Source organism: Seriola dumerili, unplaced genomic scaffold, assembly GCF_002260705.1.
Source record: "Seriola dumerili isolate Sdu_G_001 unplaced genomic scaffold, Sdu_1.0 BDQW01000017.1, whole genome shotgun sequence".
Classification (NCBI taxonomy): Eukaryota; Metazoa; Chordata; class Actinopteri; order Carangiformes; family Carangidae; genus Seriola; species Seriola dumerili.
The window spans coordinates 4,695,650-4,715,980 of record NW_019174272.1 but is presented as its reverse complement, the minus strand read 5'-3'; the positions used below and the strand labels follow the sequence as shown (position 1 = coordinate 4,715,980).

The 20,331-nt window shown below is 44.4% G+C and overlaps 1 protein-coding gene across 2 annotated transcripts in view; it reads left to right on the top strand.

The window, feature by feature from the left end:
• The window catches only part of adgra2 (adhesion G protein-coupled receptor A2), a 38,808-nt gene extending 19,172 nt beyond the window's left edge, over positions 1-19,636 (top strand). Inside the window, exons 3-19 of one of the 2 annotated variants that reach the window (XM_022756487.1) lie at positions 10,273-10,344; positions 11,817-11,888; positions 11,989-12,060; positions 12,593-12,756; positions 13,143-13,356; positions 13,563-13,727; positions 13,806-14,004; positions 14,116-14,265; positions 14,378-14,539; positions 14,881-15,081; positions 15,233-15,422; positions 15,593-15,801; positions 15,895-16,022; positions 16,111-16,234; positions 16,320-16,468; positions 17,205-17,294; positions 17,450-19,636. In XM_022756487.1, coding sequence (XP_022612208.1) covers positions 10,273-10,344; positions 11,817-11,888; positions 11,989-12,060; positions 12,593-12,756; positions 13,143-13,356; positions 13,563-13,727; positions 13,806-14,004; positions 14,116-14,265; positions 14,378-14,539; positions 14,881-15,081; positions 15,233-15,422; positions 15,593-15,801; positions 15,895-16,022; positions 16,111-16,234; positions 16,320-16,468; positions 17,205-17,294; positions 17,450-18,869 — 3,781 coding nt within the window. In that variant the 3' untranslated portion in view covers positions 18,870-19,636. The remainder of the gene's footprint in view (positions 1-10,272; positions 10,345-11,816; positions 11,889-11,988; positions 12,061-12,592; positions 12,757-13,142; positions 13,357-13,562; positions 13,728-13,805; positions 14,005-14,115; positions 14,266-14,377; positions 14,540-14,880; positions 15,082-15,232; positions 15,423-15,592; positions 15,802-15,894; positions 16,023-16,110; positions 16,235-16,319; positions 16,469-17,204; positions 17,295-17,449) is intronic. The other variant, XM_022756495.1, reaches the window with a different exon arrangement.
• Positions 19,637-20,331: the final 695 nt, after the last annotated feature.

Sequence of the window (20,331 nt, the reverse complement as noted above, 5' to 3'; positions counted from 1 at the left end):
TATATATATATATGTATATATATATATATGTATATATATATATATATATAATTATTATTATATTAGCTAATACTGTGGTGATGAACATGCGTCTTGCACTGAAGACGCTGATAAAACTGTTGACAGGAAGACACTACACCGAGATCGTATGACATCTGCACATTAGTCATTGTGAGCATGCTAGTACGCTGATATTAATATTTAGCTCAGAATGGGCTGTGCCTAATAGTGTTAGAAGATTCAGGTGAGTCCAAACAAGGAGACTCTAGCAGCTTAGTGACATTTGTTAGATTAGCAGGAGATGATCTAGACAACTAGCATAGTGCACAGAAGGTTAAGGATGCAGTATGCTATGATTTGTTTTTGGTTGACTATACAGTCATCACGGTCAGGACTGGTGTTTACCTGCCACACCCTGCCCCTTCTGGCTCCTTGGATCTAGTACATCTAATTTGTGTTTCCTAGGCACGAATTTCCAATGCAAGGTGTGCTGTTTTACAGAGCATCCTAGTAAAGGTTTATAGCATCCTGGTAGCTAACAACACATATGGAGCAGCTTCTGTCTGGATACTGTAGTCTGGCAGACATTCTTATTATGTCAGAGGTGGCGGGGGGGGGGGTATGTTGAAGGGATATTAGTTCCACATGCCACTCAGAGCTGCCACCCATGAAGCTAACAGGCTTCTCAAAAATGTTGAAAGAAAGAAAAATATGGTAATTTGCAGCAGTTGTTACCTTGTTAGTACCTACCCTACCTACTGCAGCTCAAACCAGACATGCCAGTCAAGAACAAAAGCCAGATTTGCTGAAACTGCTGTTTTTATGTCTGGCATGTGAATGCCATGGGTGAATAGTTTCAAGGCCAAGTTCTCAGATCCCACCCCAACCGTCTTGCACTGAAGACGCTGATAAAGCTGTTGACAGGAAGAAACTACACTGAGATCCTATGACTAATACTACTTGGAAGAATAAGTGAGTAAAGAAAAGCCGAAGTAGATCTGTAGCTTGATGTGTTTGATGTAAAATGAGCTGATGTTGCTTGTTTTTGTAAGTGCGGACAAGACTCCCTGTAGCGCCGTAGGGTCGGTAGGTCAGGTAACCTGAGCTTACCCACTAACTTGCCCTTGTACCTGCAGCAGTGATAAAACTAGCAGTGGGCAACAGGGTGGAGCTTTCCTGGAGGCTCATAACTAAAAGACCTGGGAGAAAGACACAGAACAGGCAAACAAACTAACACACACGCACACACACATACACACAACACACACATACTTATGCTCCAGAGAAGGAGATGTGGGCGTCTGGTGTAAGGAGAGGACATAACGTAAATCATGCAGGCCTCATTTCACTCCTCTGCCTCAACCTCGACGCTGGCTCTCTGACACACAGCAGTGGAGGTCTGCTCACTCACTCTGACGTCTTCAACCTTTAATTGAGCCCTGCACAGCTTATAATTACATCTGAGCTCATGGGAAAATTGCTGTCTGATGTGAAAAATGCCACATTGAAATTCACTATTGCTGTGATGGAAGGGTTTGAAAGGATGAAATCAGATGTGAGTTTACAGTAAAGGTTTTGGATGTGAGTCTTTGTTTCTGCCTTTTTCCCTCTTCACACTGAGATCTCAGTTTTGTTTTTGTCTCCTTTAGCCTGCGTTCGCTCTTCAGGTCTTCTCATTGTTTCCAGTATGTTGTCTACATGTGCTTGTCATTTGGAGCAGTAGTGAACAGTTACTCATATTATGTGGTCAGTGCTGTAATCAAAGGCCAGCCCACTAGGGCTGAGTAAACACACATCAGGGAATTACACTGCATCTCTTCCCCTACGAGACAAGGATAAACACAGTCTGCTCCCCTGACTGCACACACACACACACTCTCTCTCTCCCTCTCTCTCTCTCTCTCTCTCTCTCTCTCTTGCTTTCAGTCCATCTCTGTTGTGACTTCAGTGCGTACTGTAACTCTTGAGTGTGTTTCCTAGTATGGGCACCCTCGCTTCTTGTCCAGTCATTTCAAATGGGTCTGGTAACCTTCTCAGCAGACGCACACCCACACCCACACACTCACACCAGACATCTATTCAGAGTTGAATGCAGTCTGATCTGCTGTTGTTAGTGGGTGAATACAGCTCCAAGGCAGGCCACCCTCCTCCAGGCCTGGGCCAGACAGTGCAGCAATCTACACAGTTAGCCCTTTCATTGGGACAAACCTCCTCAAAGCCACTATTGCCTTCATAACCTGCCAAACCACCCAAGTGCAGAGGAGCAATTTAGCCTTGTTTGTTTTTGCCCTCTTACTGGACTACTGTGTTTTTGTAGCTCTTTTAAATAGGCTTACCATCCAACAGCTACATTTGGATCGTGGAATACCTTGTTTCTTTCCAGCTTTTGGGACCAGTTGAATCATACCTTTCTTCTGTGGCGGAGCTTGCTATATGCAAAATAAGTCACATTCGAAGGCACCATCAGGGCTTTGATACTGTACTCGTGTACCTATTTGAGCACCTCCACCTCTGTGCACACCCTTTCTGATGGGAGCTGACGCTGGCAGCCCCACTAACGAGCCGGGACCTTTATGAGTTGTGGACAGATCCCAGCAGCCTGTCCTGCGCTGATTTGAGGCGAGGTAATGAGAATAATGAGCAAAGAGGGCCGAGGCAGTCTGGCTCTTGTCCAACTGGGCCCCACTGCACCATGGGACACAGGACAGGCAAGCAGGGCACAAGGGGCCCTCATTACCAGGTCTGTTCACCCTACGGGGAGAGAGGGAGAGCAGAGGGCAGTGATGATGATGGATGAGGGAGCAGCAGGGCGCTTGCAGTGGACAGGTCTGAAAGGCAGGAGTGAGGCTTGTGGTTAAGACTGGTTAGAGGCTCAAGGTGTTGGCAGCATGATAGACTTTGTCAACAAGAGAGTCTGAAATGATCCCTACACAGTAAAGCTACTGGTAATTTTACTCTTGCTGTGCTACAGAAGAGCATGCACAGGAAATATCATGCGAGATTTCTAAACTTGTCCTGTTGACTTCATTCAACTTTATTCAAGAGCAGGAAATAAGGAGTTGCTTGTGATTTATGCTTGTAGAGCAACAAGAATTAAGGGAAGTTTGCATAGAAACCTGTGACCAATAAGTCACACAGGGCATGAGAATGTGCAGATATGTTTAGAAAAATGTCTGCATGATGGAAAATATGCACACTATTATCACATTATGGTTAAGGATGCTTAGGCCAATATATTACTTTTTGAATTGATAGTATCTGTTTTACAAAAGGGGAGACAGGCCACTCAGTCTTTTCCTAAGCCTCTCTGAAACCAACCTTGAAATCGCCTCTGCCATTCTGAGCAGCTGGGGTTAGGATGTAGTCCAACTTAAACAACTTTACCATCTGACACAGGGGAAGTGGAGCCGAGATGGCTAAAGATGGTATGGTGGCTGGAGAGAGAGGGAAAGAGAGGAAGAAGGAGGGAGAGGGAGGGAGAGAAGGAGGAAAGCACACTCCTGCAGTTTGTCTTATATAAATCTGAAGTTGTTTTCTTTAGCGGGAGATTAACATTATTTCCACACAGGCTAAGCAAATTACCTTGATGAGTGGGAACAAAGCAGAGGTGGGCAACACTATAGCATATAAAAACAGTGGAGAAAGTGCGGACATGGCAAGGAGCCCTTCTGTCTAGACCAGACAAGGTTCAGATTGTACCAGCCCACCACTCTGAGGAGAGCTAAGGCCAGCTGTGGAGGTCGCACATGGGAGTCTCATTTCTCCCTCACAGAAAAAATGAACGTTTGGGTTAGTATGTATTCCCGCACACGCCACTGAATGGCCCCCGGTTAAGAAACGGTCACCTAATGAGAGTGCATGACATTAAGGGGTGGAGCGGGTGAGGAAGGGGTTAAGCGTGCTGGAGAGTGGAAACAGAAAGGGGGGGTGCTGCTGGAGTTGATAGACTCCAGATGTGTCTTTCAGATAAACCGAAGGAACGGGGTGTGTTTGTATTGCAAGCCTAGCTCAGTCATGGCTCTGGGGGTTTATTGAAACAGCGAGCGAGCCCCCTCATAAGCCCATTACCAAATCGTACGCTTTATACGCCAGTAACTCTCTCGCACACTCATTCTGCAAACTTGATATGGTTTCAATGGCATTTTCCTCCAGAGGAACTTGAGCTTTCTCTGGACTTACTTCCCCCCACTTCCGTTTGTGTTCCTTTTCTGCTTTATTTTTGCATCTCCCCTCTCTCAGCTCACAGGGTCTCTCGCTGTTCCTCCCCCTTCTCACTCTCTACAAGCTGTGGTCCACCTACTGGCTGAAAATTCTCTCGTGTACACGAGTCTGTCCTTTCATTGATAATCTGAATGAAAAGTGTTTGTTCCTGTTTCCTTCCCAGTCATAAAGTTTATTCTTCGAGACTATGTTATTATTACGGTCTTTCAGCTCAAATGACTCAATTGTATGCAAGAATAACATTTATGTTATTCCGTCATTTTTTTTTCCGTCATTTTTTTTAAGATCAGTGAGGCGGGAAAACTGAAGAAAGAAATGCATTTTACAGCCTATTGTTAATATCACTTCTGATCCTCAGAAACTTTGACCTTGCATGATCATAAATCTGATCAACAACTTATTATTATAATCTACTGTATGTTGCATTAAAACCATAGACTGAAATTGATTGTATATGACTCACTGTGCGTGTTAGTACATCTCATGAAAATCAACAGAGCTTCCAAAGCGGGCACCGGCCCCTTCTCTCAACTGCTCCAAAAGCCTGAAGTCAATAACAGTCCGTGGTTCCAGAGTTTTCCTTGGCAGAATAATCCCCTGCTCCTCTTGCTGCAGACTATAGAAACATATAATCAACCTATGAAATTTTACACTTGAAATAAAAGTGTATATTGCTATTTCTGTACATCCTGCTAACGGCCGTGCAGTTGGATCCACAGTTTATGTGACTGTCAGTAATGAGAATCCAGGTCTGAAGGAAATATCTTAACCCTTATATCTTATCTGCCATTTTTCTGCATGAGCCTGAAAATACTACACCCAAAATAAAGAGGTTACTGTTCCTCTACCCTCCTGATCATAACCCTGGTTTCCTTTGAAAGGTCACTTTCCAACCAAAAGGTCATAAGTGTAAAAAAATACCAAACCAAAGTTAAAGAGGCTCAAACATGTTAGAACTTTTTTTTTGGCATAAAAGGGAATTTAGGGCCTGTAGTATGTTTTGTGTGGAAAACACTTTGGAGCCATAGCCACGAGTCTGAACCCATTCTGTGTCACCAGCTAAAATGCTTTGCACAGATAGAATCAGGAGACGCAGAGCTCTCAAACCATGTATAATTTGTCGAGTTTGTGTGTAGACTGAGTTGGTACAGACCGAAACACACTTAAAGTAGTGCTACCAAGTGTCCCATGGGTGGGGTGGAGTATATTAAAGAGTGAAGTTTTCATTTTAATTCAAATGATAGCAGTTTGATGAATATAATACAGATATACGCATACATCTATTTTTGCTCTTTTAGCTTCACCAGAACAATTGGTCTCCAGATGAACGTAGACAAAAAGCTGATTAGGTATATCCAATCTGAGAGGAACCAGAAAAAAATAAAGAAAATAATCTGGGGAAGGGGCAGCAAAGCAGGAAATTAGTAGAAAAACAAGAGCTCGGCATATCCTGGTTTCCTGTTTTGGGGGGAAGGCAGGAGTACGTTTGGGGCCTGTGTTACAGAGCCCCCATTGTGAGCAAGTGTGTTGAGGAGTAGGGAGGTGGGGTCTGCGGGGCCATACACAGGGACAATTTTGCTCAGTACTGAATCCCCTAACCCACCTGCCCCTCCCTACAGGGGAAAGCTAACTAGTAAAAAAAAGGAGAAAAAGGAAACTGTAAAAATAAATGAGCAAGGGCCTCAACGAGAGACGCCAACCAGACAGGAAATGACACGCGGCACAAAAATGGTCTCCACTGACCTCTGCCAGGAGCCAAGGTGCTAGTTAACCCCCCCCCCCTGTTTTTTTTTCCAACATACCTTTATTCCACATTTGTTTCTGTCCTGAGGCATTTGCTCATATTGATCTGCATGGAGATACCACATGCAATTAAAGTATAGAAATTAGCTCTGTCATTCATGTCATTCCATTAAAAAATTCCAGGGACGGGAAATTCTTGATTCCAGTCTAGTGATAATGAGTGGCTATTCCCTGGCTTCAGTCACTTTCCCAGCTCCCTCCGGGGCCAGGGCCTAAACAATGTCAGTGGAGCACTCCAGTCCCTGCCGCTGTGCTCCTGATAATGGAGCACTCCACGTCTGGAGCGCTTTACAGACCATGTCTTCATTATTACCCTCTCGCTGCCCTACAAGCACGTCGCTCCTCTCCAGTCTGCATGGGGCCCAGGTGCTCATCCCATATACCCACAGAGAAATGACTCTTCAGAATGGCAGAGGACCAGCCCCATTGATCAGGAGGAGTTTGTGGGGGAAAAAAAGACATTCTTAATGGCAGCCGCTGGTGTTAGGCCCAGTGGCAGCAGACAATGGCCTCTTTTGGGCCGGGAGTGAGCTTGAGTCTGTCACAACCCAATCACACAGGCCACATGTGGTGAAGGGGATAAAGCAATGCACTCCCAAGGTTACAAAGCATAACTCAAAGAGGAAGGCCATAGTCATAATAATACTGTGTCACCACCACTCGGCCAATCCTGCTACTGTGGAAGATCATGAAAAAAGTAATCACTACAAGTTTTAACTTCTAACCTTCCAAACAATGATACTTTCATGCTCAGCAAGCGTGAGGCTTTGAAGTATTTCTTGTCTCTGCTATTATCCTCTTGCTTGGTGACAGCTGTTGTCATCAGTGTCAAGGCCACCGAGCTGGGAGGCTGTTGTCTGTCTACTCCAGAGGGCACACAGACAAATCATCGCCTGAGTATGAGGCCTGCTGGAGCTGCAGTATGCGCTGTACTGCAGGTTTGAGATTAAGTTGGAAATAAACCTGAGAGTGTGGAAGAGTGGCAAGAGGCCACAGCTGAGATTTACCCCGGATTATGGTGGAGAATGAGCGCTGACATTTGGGTTACGGTAGGGCTGAGCAGTTGGCTAGGGCTCCAAATCCTGTCGACTCTGGTGAGCTCCTTCAAATTCCTCAGCTTGGTGATAAGAGAGTGTATCAGAAGTAGTGGACTGCTGATACACGCAGCACTGTAGCCTTTCAAGCGGGGTAGGAAATGCAGCTGTTTGGGGTGTATTGTTAGTTGAAGACTGGTCTTATAGTTCAATGAGCAAATGGCTCACCTTCAGACAGTTTAAGACACTTAATGAACACCATGCCGCCAATGTCACTATGTGGCTCCCAGGGCATAATTTATTGTTGTAAAACCTCTGTGTGTGTGAATGTGTGTGTGTGTGTGTGTGTGTGTGTGTGTGTGTGTGTGTGTGTGTGTGTGTGTGTGTGTGTGTGTGTGTGTGTGGCGCAGGTTCATGCATGTATGAGTTATTGATGTAACAGTAAGTCTCCAAGTAAACAATGTAACTCAGTGCAATGTCCTCTAAGACAGCAAAATCAGCATGTGTGTGTTTGTGTGTCTGTATGTTTGTGTGTGTAAGTTCTGTTTGTTTGATTTAGGTATTGTTTCTATGATGAATTATGTATTTCCAGTCATTTTAATGATTAGATCCCCTTTATTTGTAATAATGTTTTTTACTGTTTAATTAGGTATTTTCGTTGAGATTGAGATTGAGATCTCTTTTCCAAAAGACCTGAGTACATGAGAAGATGACAAACCAACACAAACACCATCACAAACATCTCCAAATTGCTCTATTATTAAAGGTTTTACGTCCCCAAGTTTGTGAGGAACATTTGTTGCTTTCTTGTCAGGTCTTCATAAAATGCCCCAAAAATCATATTTAAAAAGTTTAAAATCAGCCAGAGGGTTGAAACATTTCAGCTTCAGTATTCTTTGTCATGTTGTTAATGTCGACTCTTTTTTTTCATGGTGGAATGAGTAGCATTTGGAGACAGGACATCCCTGTAGACATCCTGTATTCCAATACAAAAAGCACATCTCAGTTGAAAGATATAAGATTTGAGACTAAGACTGGGCTCTTTTTTAGTTCTAGTATTTATCTTAATCCACATACGAAATGACATTTGAGTGCATATACATTGAGGTCATTGTTACACAGATAATGTGGCTAGTATATGTGTGTGAAAGGGGCAGACAGGGAGGGAGAGACGGTCATCAGAGAGAGGAAATAGTGGGCAGTGCCTTGTGTTTTATCGCTGCACTAATGAACCCCGGGACACACAGACTGGAAACAGCAGTATTGTTCTCCCCCCACCCACCCTGGTCAACACATCAGCTACTGATACACAGAAATACATGTACATCCAAGGCGGGACACATAGGCACACAATGATTACCACATAGATTGTGACAGATCCACACCACAAGGCCGCGCACGCACACACTCCGGTTCTTTTTTCAAACACACTATATTTTGATTTGACGTGAAGCTAAAACTGTATTGAGATTTTTTTGGCTACGTTCTTGGTCACAATCATAGAGGTGGACATATCCCCACCTTTTTGAAAAGCTGTGAAGTTGTTGCAAAATGTTCTGTCTGACAAGCTGGCATGCATTCAAAGAGTTGGCCTGAGCTGTCCAAGGCTGTCTGCTTTGAGACAAACACAACAGACAGACCTCAGCCCTTTGGTCCAAGGCCAGATAGATTTTGCTCCATCATTATAACCTGTCTCTTGTCTATAATCCAGATATGAGCAATGGCTTGGCGAGAGCTTGGACCAACAGCAAAACCCCTGATCTCGGACTCTCTCCCAGCCGTACCGCATGGTCTAATTTTCTACTGGAAGCCATTTTCTAAAACAATTTTCCTGCCCTAGTTTGATCAAAATAGCTCATCTCTTGGAAAGCAGACAAGAAAATGGTTAAGAGATGCCTGAGGTTGTTCATGGTGTGAGGCAGCGTGGTCGAGAACTGCGATGACAGATAATCTTTGTGGAAAAAAGGACTAGAAAGTCCCCCGAGGTCTTGCCTACCACAGTGGCATGTCGGTTGGAAGTGAAATAGATAAAAATGCAGCCTCTGCATTGATGCTTGTGCACTCCTGTAAGGAAATCCTCCTCTGTGATTGGTCCGGTGGGAGCATGCATTTTTCATGCTGTAGAAACATGGATCACATTCCAGCTTGCATTGTCCATGTCCTGCCGATAACCATCCGTCTCCTGACCTGCTTCAACCTCACTATTCCCACCTGGCCTCTAAAAAATGTAGGCTAGTGGATTCAAAATCTAATGCAGGTTTGGTGATGGAGAGGGGGCATCTGGCTGAATAGTAACACATGGAAAGAGAGTTTAGAAAAGTGCAGCAGATAGTATATGAAACTAGATCTTCAAAGGAATTCATATTTATGGTTTGCAATGGCCAAGTTTATTGTGGAAAAAGTCATTGTGAAACAATCAGAGGAATGACAGAACCCCTTGCATGCAGTTTTAGATTTCCACCAATATTTAATTTGGTCAAGTATTTCCATCTTGCTAGCCTCAAGCCCAAGTGGCTGATGAGATAAGATTTCCTATCTGTGTGTAGAAATACCCCTCCATAGCCCACTGGATGGACCAGTTTTGGGAAATGTGTCTCCACCCCCCTGTCTGTTAAGTATGAAGCTACAGCCAGCAGCCAGTTAGCTTAGCTTAGCTTAAAGAAGCAACGGAAAACGGCTAGCCTGTCTCTTTCCTGAGGTAACAAAATGTACCGACCAGCACCTCTAAAGCTCTCTCCCATTTGTTTACTCTGTACAAAAATCAAAGTATGAAAATGATAATCCACCAATTTACTGGAGGATATATTCTAAATTATTTCTCTGCTCTGAGCAGTAACTTCCTGGAAACTTCGCTAGCTGCTGGAGAGCTCCTACTGGCCAAGAAGTAAACAAAACCAACTTGATTTTTGTATAGATTAAGCAAACAAGATATAACGTGTTAATTAGTTAATTTTACTGGTGCTGGCAGGTGGTGGTTGTTGTTGTTACCTTTGGACAGAACCTGGCTAGCTGTTTCTCCTGCTTCCAGTCTTTATGCTAAGCTAAGCTAATTGGCCCCAGGCACATATTTACCACACGGTCACAAGAGTAGTATCGATGTTCTGACCTAACTCTCTGCAAGAAAGCAAATCCCAACATATTCCTTGAAGATATTCCTCTACATCATCCCTACATGCATTCTCTCACTGACCTAATATTTTCTCTGTCTCCCCAGGGACCTCAAACACAACTTAATCAGCACCATCATGCCTGGAGCCTTCCAAGGCCTGTCTGAGCTTCGGAAACTGTAAGTAGACATTAACATGACTCACATTCCACTCGGTTTCAGAGCAGCAAACATATTAACAGAAATCATAAACACAGGCACGGAAATTTTGAATCCAATTGTTTGGAATGAGACGGATGATACAGTCTGTAGGATTCTTTTTTTGGATGATTGTTCACCAGATTGACAGTAGTTGTTAAAAGAGATGAGTTTACTGTTTTGGAAGCTCATGGCAGATATCATGTGTTATATTGAGCTCCTGGTGTTAGTTTGACCATAAAGGCCTCCTCTACTGAAGTGTTTCTGCTGATCCTCCCCCAAAGGGAATCAAGTTGTATTTGGTGAGAGCAGTTTGTTTTATCATTGTGCCCAAATTTCACTGTACCTAGTAATTATTTGGCAGATAATCCTAGTAACCCTCACTCCCTATAAAACAAAGACTAAGTAAAAACCTAGTATATGGCTGGACTGTGTGTGGGTGTGTGAAATTGGTCAATTTGTTACAGGTATATTCCATTCAGAGTGCAAAAAAATTGGAAAGAGCTGCTCTGTTTGCACTGATTTATTTTGAAAGACCAACAGCCATTGTGGGAACTCTTAACACTTGGCTGACCTGTAGTGCAACTTTATCACTCAGTCAGTCTGTCAGGGACAGGGACATTTATATGACCGGCACCCCTGTTGCGGTCCAGCCAAAAAGAAAAAAGAATGATGAACGGCTCTCAGAAAGGAACGTAGCCGTAAGATCCGACTCCGTTCAAATAGCCTTAATTTCCCATCACTAGCCCACGCACAGGCTCCTCACTCGCACTGGATGTGACAGGGTGACTGTTTGCAGCCGCTTGCTGCTCAATCTTTGTGTTTTTGGATACCAAGGCCTGGTTGCAGCGTGGGTCGGAGTTGGTCGTCTGTGCTGCACCGCGTGACTCCCCTTCCCTCCTCCCCCTACTTGTGTTTTCCCTGCAAAGTCTGGGGCTTCTCAAAACAAACAGGGGGAGATAAACACATGCTCTGGACAGCTCTCTGCTGGGTAGTGTCAGAGGTGCAACAGAGCAGATCCCTCTCTGGCTGTGGCTATACATCACACTCAGGGGTGGACAGCAGAACAGGGGCCCTGCTTTTACCCCATTGGTGATAAACTTTTACTGGGGTCCCATGGAGTTGTGATAAGGGAAAGTGGCAGGAACTGTTGGCATGCTTATTTAGCTTTTGAACTTTCTAATAAAGGAGCAGACTACAGTAGAATATATTATACAGGTACTAGAACCAAAGAAAGTCCTTTATCATTATTCATTTACATTACATTATTACAAACGAGAGTGTGAAGGAGGTCCTACACAGTCTTACTTGTATGTTTGATGTATAGTATTTGATCTTATATCACAAAAAAAACATGACCAGTGAAAGAGTCAAGATATCACAATCTGCGGCTCAGACAAGTCCTCTTAATTTGAAAATAACCAAGACATTCCTTTGTCTTTTCACACTTTTAGCGACCTATCCAACAACCGCATTGGCTGCCTGACTGCAGACATGTTCCAGGGTCTGACCAATCTCACAAAGCTGTAAGAGACAGATGAAATGATTCCATAAAAGTAATGGATTTTCTGTATTATTGGGACGCTATCGAGTTAACTTGCTCGTACATAATTTGTGCTCTTCCAGGAACCTCTCTGGCAACATCATATCGACCATGGATCCAGGAGTGTTTCAGGAGCTGCCGTCCCTCAAGCTGGTGTGAGTAGTAGACTCTGTCTACCCTCTAAAAGATCCTTCTCATAGCATGCCATTCCATATCTGAATAAAACAATAAATATTCCAGACAGAGATAACATTTAACATTTCAGTTAATATTTATTATGCCTAGGGTTTGCTAACTGTTTTACAATCCCTTCAAGCCTGTAGAAAATATATAAATATGAGGATTTATTTGACATGTATTTATTTGAATTTGGATATTTTCATCTACTTATTATTTGTAGATGAAAAACATATTTCAACTTAATCATCATAAATCAGAAGATAAATCTACAAACAAGTCTGAAAATACTTTTGCTTGTTTTTTATGTAAAGTTCTGCCTGTCTTTGCATAAAACGGTTGCTTCAGTTCAGAGTGAAAAAAATAAATCTGTAATATGTAACAGATATATTGTTGCGGTGGCTGTAATTCAACTCTGTGTGTCACTTAACAAATATGCACCAACGCTTCAAGTGTCTTTTTCTATAAGAAGCAACTAGTGCTAACACTGTATCTGACTTCTCTCTCTAGGAACTTCAACTCAGACCACCTGTCGTGTGACTGCGGGTTGCGTTGGGTCCCAGGCTTCTTTCGCAGCAGTTCCGCCCGGTTGGGGGCTGAAACCCTGTGTGCCTACCCGAGAAGCCTTAGGGGAAAGCCCCTGCATGGGCTAAGGGAAAACCAGCTGAGCTGTGGTGAGATCCTGGCTAGAATGAGGCAGTTCATGCTTTATTTCGGAGAGCACTAGCTTGTGAATGACAATGACAGTTCGCTCAAAACAGCACTCAAGATCATCTCAGTAATTTCAAGAATTAGTCGACCAAAAGGGTTGAAAGAGATCTAATCCACCAGCTCAGCAGGGACATATTTCTAAAAGTATCAGTGAGCTGTGTTGACAACTAATCCTGTGTGTTTCATTTATGAATTGCTGCTGTCTGCATCCAATCTGCTGTAGAGCGGCAGACTCGTAATAGCTTCAGTGGAAACATTTAGCTGAGGTTGAGTAAGGAGAGAGCAGCAGGAATAATTCAGAGTGATGTGTAACGGCCACATCTGTGTCTTTTCCTGCCATGGTGCTCAGATGGTCCTCTGGAGCCGCACACCCTGTCGTTGCTGCCGTCCCAACGTCAGGTGGTCTTTAAAGGTGATCGGCTGCCCTTCCACTGCACTGCTGCCCTGGTGGACAAGATCACCACCTTGCACTGGCGTCACAACGGTCAGCTGGTGACCTCTGACCCAGAGATGGGTGTCCAGCTGGAGAACAGTGTGCTGCATGACTGCACCTTCATCACCAGGTGTGGTAACTAGAGCTATTCAGACACTCTGAGTAGTCTATTCCGCCCTAATGTCCTCTGATGATGCTGTCGTTCAGTCGGGATTCAAATAACCTTTGTATGAAGTATAGATTGAATAAAGAAGAATTTTTACTACTTAAAACACACCTGTGATGATATGGTGGTAATGTGTGTTATAATGAGCTGTCTGTATCATCTTTATCCAGTGAGCTTATTCTATTCAACGTGCATGTGGAGGCCAGCGGAGAGTGGGAGTGTGTGGTTTCTACTGGGCGGGGCAATACATCTCTCAGTGTTGAAATAGTGGTGCTGGAGAACAGTGCCTCCTTCTGTCCAGAGGATAAAGTTGTCAACAACCGTGGGGAGTTCAGGTCAGTTACAGTTACATTATTTATTATCACATACTTATGGATTCAGGATTCTCATTATTCTCTGGTTTTGATCCCCAGGTGGCCAAGAACCCTGGCAGGCATCACCTCCCATCAATACTGCCTACAGCTGCGTTACCCCTCCCTCTCTGTGGAGGGGGGTATGGAGCAGAAAAAAGCCTCTCGTTACTGTGATCGTTCTGGAAAGTGGCAGGAAGGTGACTACTCCAACTGTCACTACACCAATGGCATCACCCGTGTCCTGCATACCTTCATTCTGGTCAGTGTTGCTGTCACAGTACACAGTTCATGTTCAGTAAACACAATGTGGATTTAGTCTCATGACATCAAACCTTATGTCCTCGCCATGTGTTTGCTCTGTGCTTTACAGAGGCCCATCAATGCGTCCAATGCTGTCACTGTGGCACATCAGGTGCGAACATACACCCTGGAGGCTGCGGGCTTCACTGACTCAGTAGATGTGCTGTATGTGGCGCAAATGATGGAGAAGTTTATGGAATATGTCAAACAGCTACGAGAGGTAAAAAAGATTTAATTGCATATTTAGAATTAAGTCAAGATATGTGTGTGTCATGTTTTCTCCTGACATCGCTATCCTTTTACTGTAAACTCTCTGTGCGTGTTTGTTTTAGTTGTCAGAGGTGTTGGTCGAGATGGGCAGTAACCTGATGCAGGTGGATGACCAGATCCTTGCTCTTGCACAGAGAGAGAAGAGAGCCTGCAGCTCCATAGTCTACTCTCTAGAGACACTGGCCTGGCCTCAGCTACACAGTCATGCTCAGGACTTCTCCATGGTAGAGACTGTCAACTGCAGTTATCAGTTTGTTTTTTTTTCATCTCACCATATGCTTTTTTAATAGTGCAAGTCGAACTCTTAGAGACTCACACTGAACATATTTACAGTTCATTGTGACAACAGGAAATACATGTATGTGTGATTTATGAAATGTGCATGAGTTGTGCATAAAATTGCAACCAAGGTGCAAATGTGAATATTGTAAGTTTTGTCTTAAAAAGCCAAATGTAAATTCTATACATTTATTTGAATTTTAGACGCCCTGGAAGTCTGAAATGAACAAATGACAAGATATGGAAATAATCCTTAACCATTTATATTCACTTTTTATGTGTACAGGTGTCCAGGAACATTGTGATGGAGGCCCACCTAATTCGTCCGGCCCACTTCACTGGCATAACATGCACTGCGTATCAGCGCCGTGAGGTCTCAGCGGGCACCCTGGGTATGGAAATGGCAGAGTCTGCCCATGAACAACAGCTTCGTTTCCGCTGCAGCACTGGCTCCCATAATACATCCCTCAACAATTTTCTCCTAAAGGTGAGGCCTGAGCACCCGCCTCTTCTGCCTGTATTAGTATATACTGTGCCATTAGTATCCTATTATACCTGCATTCACAGTTATCAAGGTTTAATGGTGGATTTCAACATTAGATACATGATTTGCATGTGTCTTGTATTTTCTTCTCCAGAATTCAGTAGCCCTGGCATCTGTGACTATCCCACCCACTCTATTTCCTCCTGATGCTACTGCAGACTGTAAGCTGCAGTTTGTAGCTTTCCGAACTGGCAGCTTTTTTCCTCTGTCTGGAAACTCAAGTAACACTGGGGAACACTCGCGCAGACGTAGTGTCAACACTCCTGTCATCTTTGTAGGCCTAGGTAAGGAAGCTTCTCAGCCTATTTAATGAAATCCACTGTTGCATCATGGATCAAAAACTGATTTACCTAACAATATGAAAGTATCCATGACCAATTTTTAAATTGAGTGCACATTAAACTTATTCATTAGTGCAGTTTTGTATTGGTAATGTCATCCCTTTCTGTGACAGACGGTTGCAGCATGTGGAACCACTCGGAGCCCATCTGGGTGTCGCTGCGCCACTTGTCCCCTGGCACTGATGCTGTGGCAGCCCAGTGGAGCCTGAAGGGACTGGAGAAGCAGGGAGGCTGGAGCCAGGAGGGCTGTCAGCTGGTCCACAGTGACAGCAGCACCTCCACAATGCGCTGCTCCCTGCTTAGCAACTACGCTGTGCTGCAGGTGAGACGGTCTTGAGTATTTACAGTAATTCATCATTCATGGAGCCAGGTTGAATGAAACTTTCATTTGAACTGCATGTGATTATTTTCATAGGAGGTGCCCGATTTCCCCAACTCCACACCCATCTCTGTGAGGGTACTCCACCCTGTGGTCTATGCCTGCACTGCAGTACTCCTGTTTTGCCTCTTCACCATCATCATCACACACATACTACATCACAGGTACTGTAGTGTATGTGCATTAACAGACCTCTCGCTGCTATTTGTTATTACTGTCATCTCCTCATTATTTAACTTTGTGTCCCTACAGTTCTATTCACATATCAAGAAAAAGCTGGCACACATTACTGAATACCTGCTTCCACATCGCCATGACAACAGCCATCTACGCAGGAGGCATAAGCTTGACCAGCTACCCGGTTGTTTGTCAAGCAGTAAGTCCTGAATTTACACACAGTCTCCTCATATTGATTATTGGCATGTAAGCTTGATGTCTGATCTGACTGCAATACGTGACAGGTGGGCATTGCCCTGCACTACTCATCGCTCTCGACCCTGCTGTGGATCGGAGTCAGCGCCAGGGTCATCTACAAAGAGGCTGTATGGAGACTGCCGCGGCAACTGGAGGGAGAGTCTCCGGCTCCGCCCACTCAGCGACCTATGCTCAGGTCAGGGAGCAAGCCACAACTCCCCTTCACCCACTTCCTGTACCATGAGATTGTTGTTTGCTGTCAATACGGTTTATGCTGTAGACTGATGTGGGAGATCTTACGCATTGGCCACCCAAACTGTGCACCATCAAAGACGGTCATTGTGCCCAACAACCAAAGTCCCTCTGTTTTAAAGGAAACCTTGGAGGGACATAGGAGAGAATTGCTGTAAGACACAGAAAAGCCATAAGTCTAGATGAACACAGGAGAGGGGAGATATGTATGAAACCAACATACCAACAGAAGCAGAGGGGGGGGGGGGTCACCATAAATCTGAGCAGAGTGATTCAGGGTCTTTTCACTGTCTTTCCAAGTAGTCCTTTCTATTCCTCCCCCCTGCCCCTGTGACCCTGAAGCTGCGATCATACACTGTGCCCCTGACCTCACTGACCCTCCAGACACCCCTTTGTTGCCCACTCAGCCACATGGGATCAGGCTAAAATAAATCACAGCTTATACTGACCTTTGTGACACTCTGCCCACGAAGGGAGTGAAGGATCACACAGCTCTGTTCGGATTATAGACAGAGAGACATAAAAACACAGAAAGCAAAATGACACCGACATGAGCACTTTAAAAACATCATAGCAGCCAAAGGTCATACAGCATCCTGTGGCACAAACAAGAACTGCTCTTTATTTCTAAAACTGCAGCTGGGAACTTCTGTTTGATACGTTTTTCTCTGTCATCCAAGGTTCTATTTGATAGCTGGTGGAGTCCCTCTTATCATTTGTGGGATCACCGCAGCTGTCAATGTCAACAACTACGGAGACAACAGTCCTTAGTAAGTACTTCTCTCTTTATCCTTGAGCCATTTATCCATTGACTTTGTGTTATTTTGTTTGGGGCTGAAGTGAATAATTCTCTTTGACATGTTTAATACACAGAGATGTCCTTGTTTTGCACTGACCCTCCTGACGTCTTATGTGCCTCTTGCAGCTGCTGGCTGGTGTGGCGCCCCAGTCTAGGGTCTTTCTTTGTCCCTGCTGGCCTAGCTGTCATGGTGACCTGGATCTATTTCCTGTGCACTGTGTTTCGCCTGAGGCACCGTGTGGCCAAAGAATGCACAGGAACCACCCTGTCCTCTACTGTGCCTGAGAGCCAGCCTGCGCTGGCAGGAAGCACCAGCCTGCTCTCCACAGACTCAGCAGTGGGACCTATAAACCCTGTTGTGGCTCCAGAGGACCAGTACTCGCTGAAGACACAGTACTTGGTGCTGGTGGCCACCCACTTCCTGTTTGTGGTTCTGTGGTGTTGTGGAGCCATGGCAATGTGGCTGACAGGGCACACTAGCTTATTGTTCAGTTGTCTCTATGGGATGTCTGCCACAGTTTTAGGGGTGTTTCTGGTGGTACACCACTGCTTCAGACGTCTGGATGTGCAGGCCTCTTGGCTGGCATGTTGCCCAGGCTACCGCCGTTCCCAACCCATGTCTACTTACACACACACCTGCACTACCGGGAGTGGAGTGCAGACCTCTGAGCAGGGATCCCAACTTTTCATCAACTGCCATCCACCCGGTGACTCTCATAACTCCTCATCAGCCAGGTCATCATCCACACCAAGTGGAATCAGCAGCGTGGGCCCCGGGCCCTGCAAGCTCACCAACCTGTTGCAGGTGGCACAAGACAATCCAAACAACACTTCACGGCCCCCTGCAGGCAACAACACTAGCACCAGCACTGACAACATCACCAAACCTACAAACAATATTCTGCCCACCATTAACTCTGCCGCCCCAGTGCATCCCCAGAGAAGGAAAGTGAGTAGCAGAACTAAACAGGGGAGCAGCCAGTATCACCATCGGGGTGAGGGCAGAGGTCACTATCGCCTCAAAGCTCTAAGGACAGCTGGAGGTGGGGGCAGCCTTGGAGCTTTAGGGCCACCAGGTTTAGAGAACCTCAGTTCTTCACATGGGGTTTACAAACAGGCCACGAGTGAGAACGGCAGCATCCACCACAGCCTCTCAGAGAACCAGGCCAGCCCACTGACAAATGGGAAGCGGGTGGGGGAGTCGGTGGCCACCAGCCCCTCAGAGGGAAGTGATGGAGGCAGCAGTGGGAGCCGCAAACCCTTCCCCCTGCTGCCTTCTATGGCCAGCAGAGCTGCCATGCACGGTGCTCAGAGACGATGTGCCAGCAGAGACAATTTGAAACTGGCTGCTGCTGCAGAGCGAGAAACAAAGCGCTCCTCCTACCCTTTGAACAGTGTCACTACCACTGTGCCAGGGGCCGCTGCCCCAAACGGCACCTTGAAAAACTCAGTGCTAGAGCTGGAGCAAGATATGAGCGGCACAGACCAATCCCAGAGCTCCGCTGGAATGAAGAGTGGTTTGTGGAAAAGTGAAACCACAGTGTAACCCATACTTATATGTGAACTTCTATGCATGACCTTAATGGACTCTAAAATGATTGGGTTATGTTTTAATGGTCTCTTGATTATAATAATTATATAATTTAAGATATAAAATCACGAAGGCATCCAGGACCTTAAACTGGTACTCTTGCCTCTGTAGCATTGTAAGAATTTGCTGTGAAATGGTGAAAAAATAATAAGGCTGGGTTTTTTATTGTCATTTTCAAACATAAAATACTCATTTATTTTATCCATTTCACAAAAAATTGTACAAGATATCCCTGAAATTGGCATATGATGTTGATTTTGGATGTCTAATGAAAGCTTTACTGTTTTAGTTTTGATTTTTCTATGCATATCAACTATAGCATGAAATGGAATGCAAGATGATCCATTTCCAAAGTACAGCTACATGCATTTAATCAGTGGACAACCTTTCACCCTTATGTTTGCTTCAAGTAATTGTTTGCGTGTGCTCATGTATGCACTTGTATGCTCTGTTTGTGTGTGTGAGTGTGCGTGCAAGTGTTTATGAGTCTGTGTGTGTGTGAGTGTGTGTCAGTGTGTGTCTATGTGTGTGTGTTTGTGTAGATACAGTAGGTGAATAATTATGAGTGTGGCTGTACAGAATCTCTGAGTGAATTAAAAAAAAAAGCTATGCGAGACTTTTGAATATATGATGAAAATGTTTCTTTTTTATTTCTCTGTACTCCCATCAGCACTGACAGATCTCCCCCTATCTAATAAATTCAGAAAGAATAAAAATCAGGGGAAAAAATAATTGTTTTTCTCATACTCAGTCACTTCTGATTTCCACTTCCAACAGAAGACTTTTTCTGGTCTAATGTTTGAATGACTGCCCCCTCCTGGAGGGAAATGAAACTCAGATTGTCATTGTCAGGGATTTGAAATGTGTTCCACTTATGAGTCAGTCAAATCTCACAGGTTTTGCAATGAAAGACTTATCCACCCCATGTTGACTTTACAGTAAACCGTATCACAAAATTCATGTTACATAGGCCTATCAGGGGCCAGGCCAAAAAACCATCACTGCTGCACTGAATTCACATTTGAGGAGACATTTTAAAGTCAGTTTGATATACTTGCAATTCAGGAAATTGCATTAACAGGAAATAATGTTTCTACTATGCCTGTCATTGTCATTGCTTTTTGAGGGGAAGTGTTCATGAGATCCAGAGAATGGCATACTGTATGTTATTACGGTTTGGTGTTTTAATATGCTCAGTCTGTTGTGCATATTGTATGCAGTATGATCTTTTTGATCAGCTCCAAGCAGGATTCATTCAGGATGTAAAACATGACAGTTATCATTTATTCCATATGACTGTGACTCATATTGAACTTCTCATGTACAACAAATATAAATATTATGATAGTCCTGTCTTGAATCTTGTGATTCAGTAATGTCATCATGCTCAAGTGCGTAATGCATCTGGTATGGATAC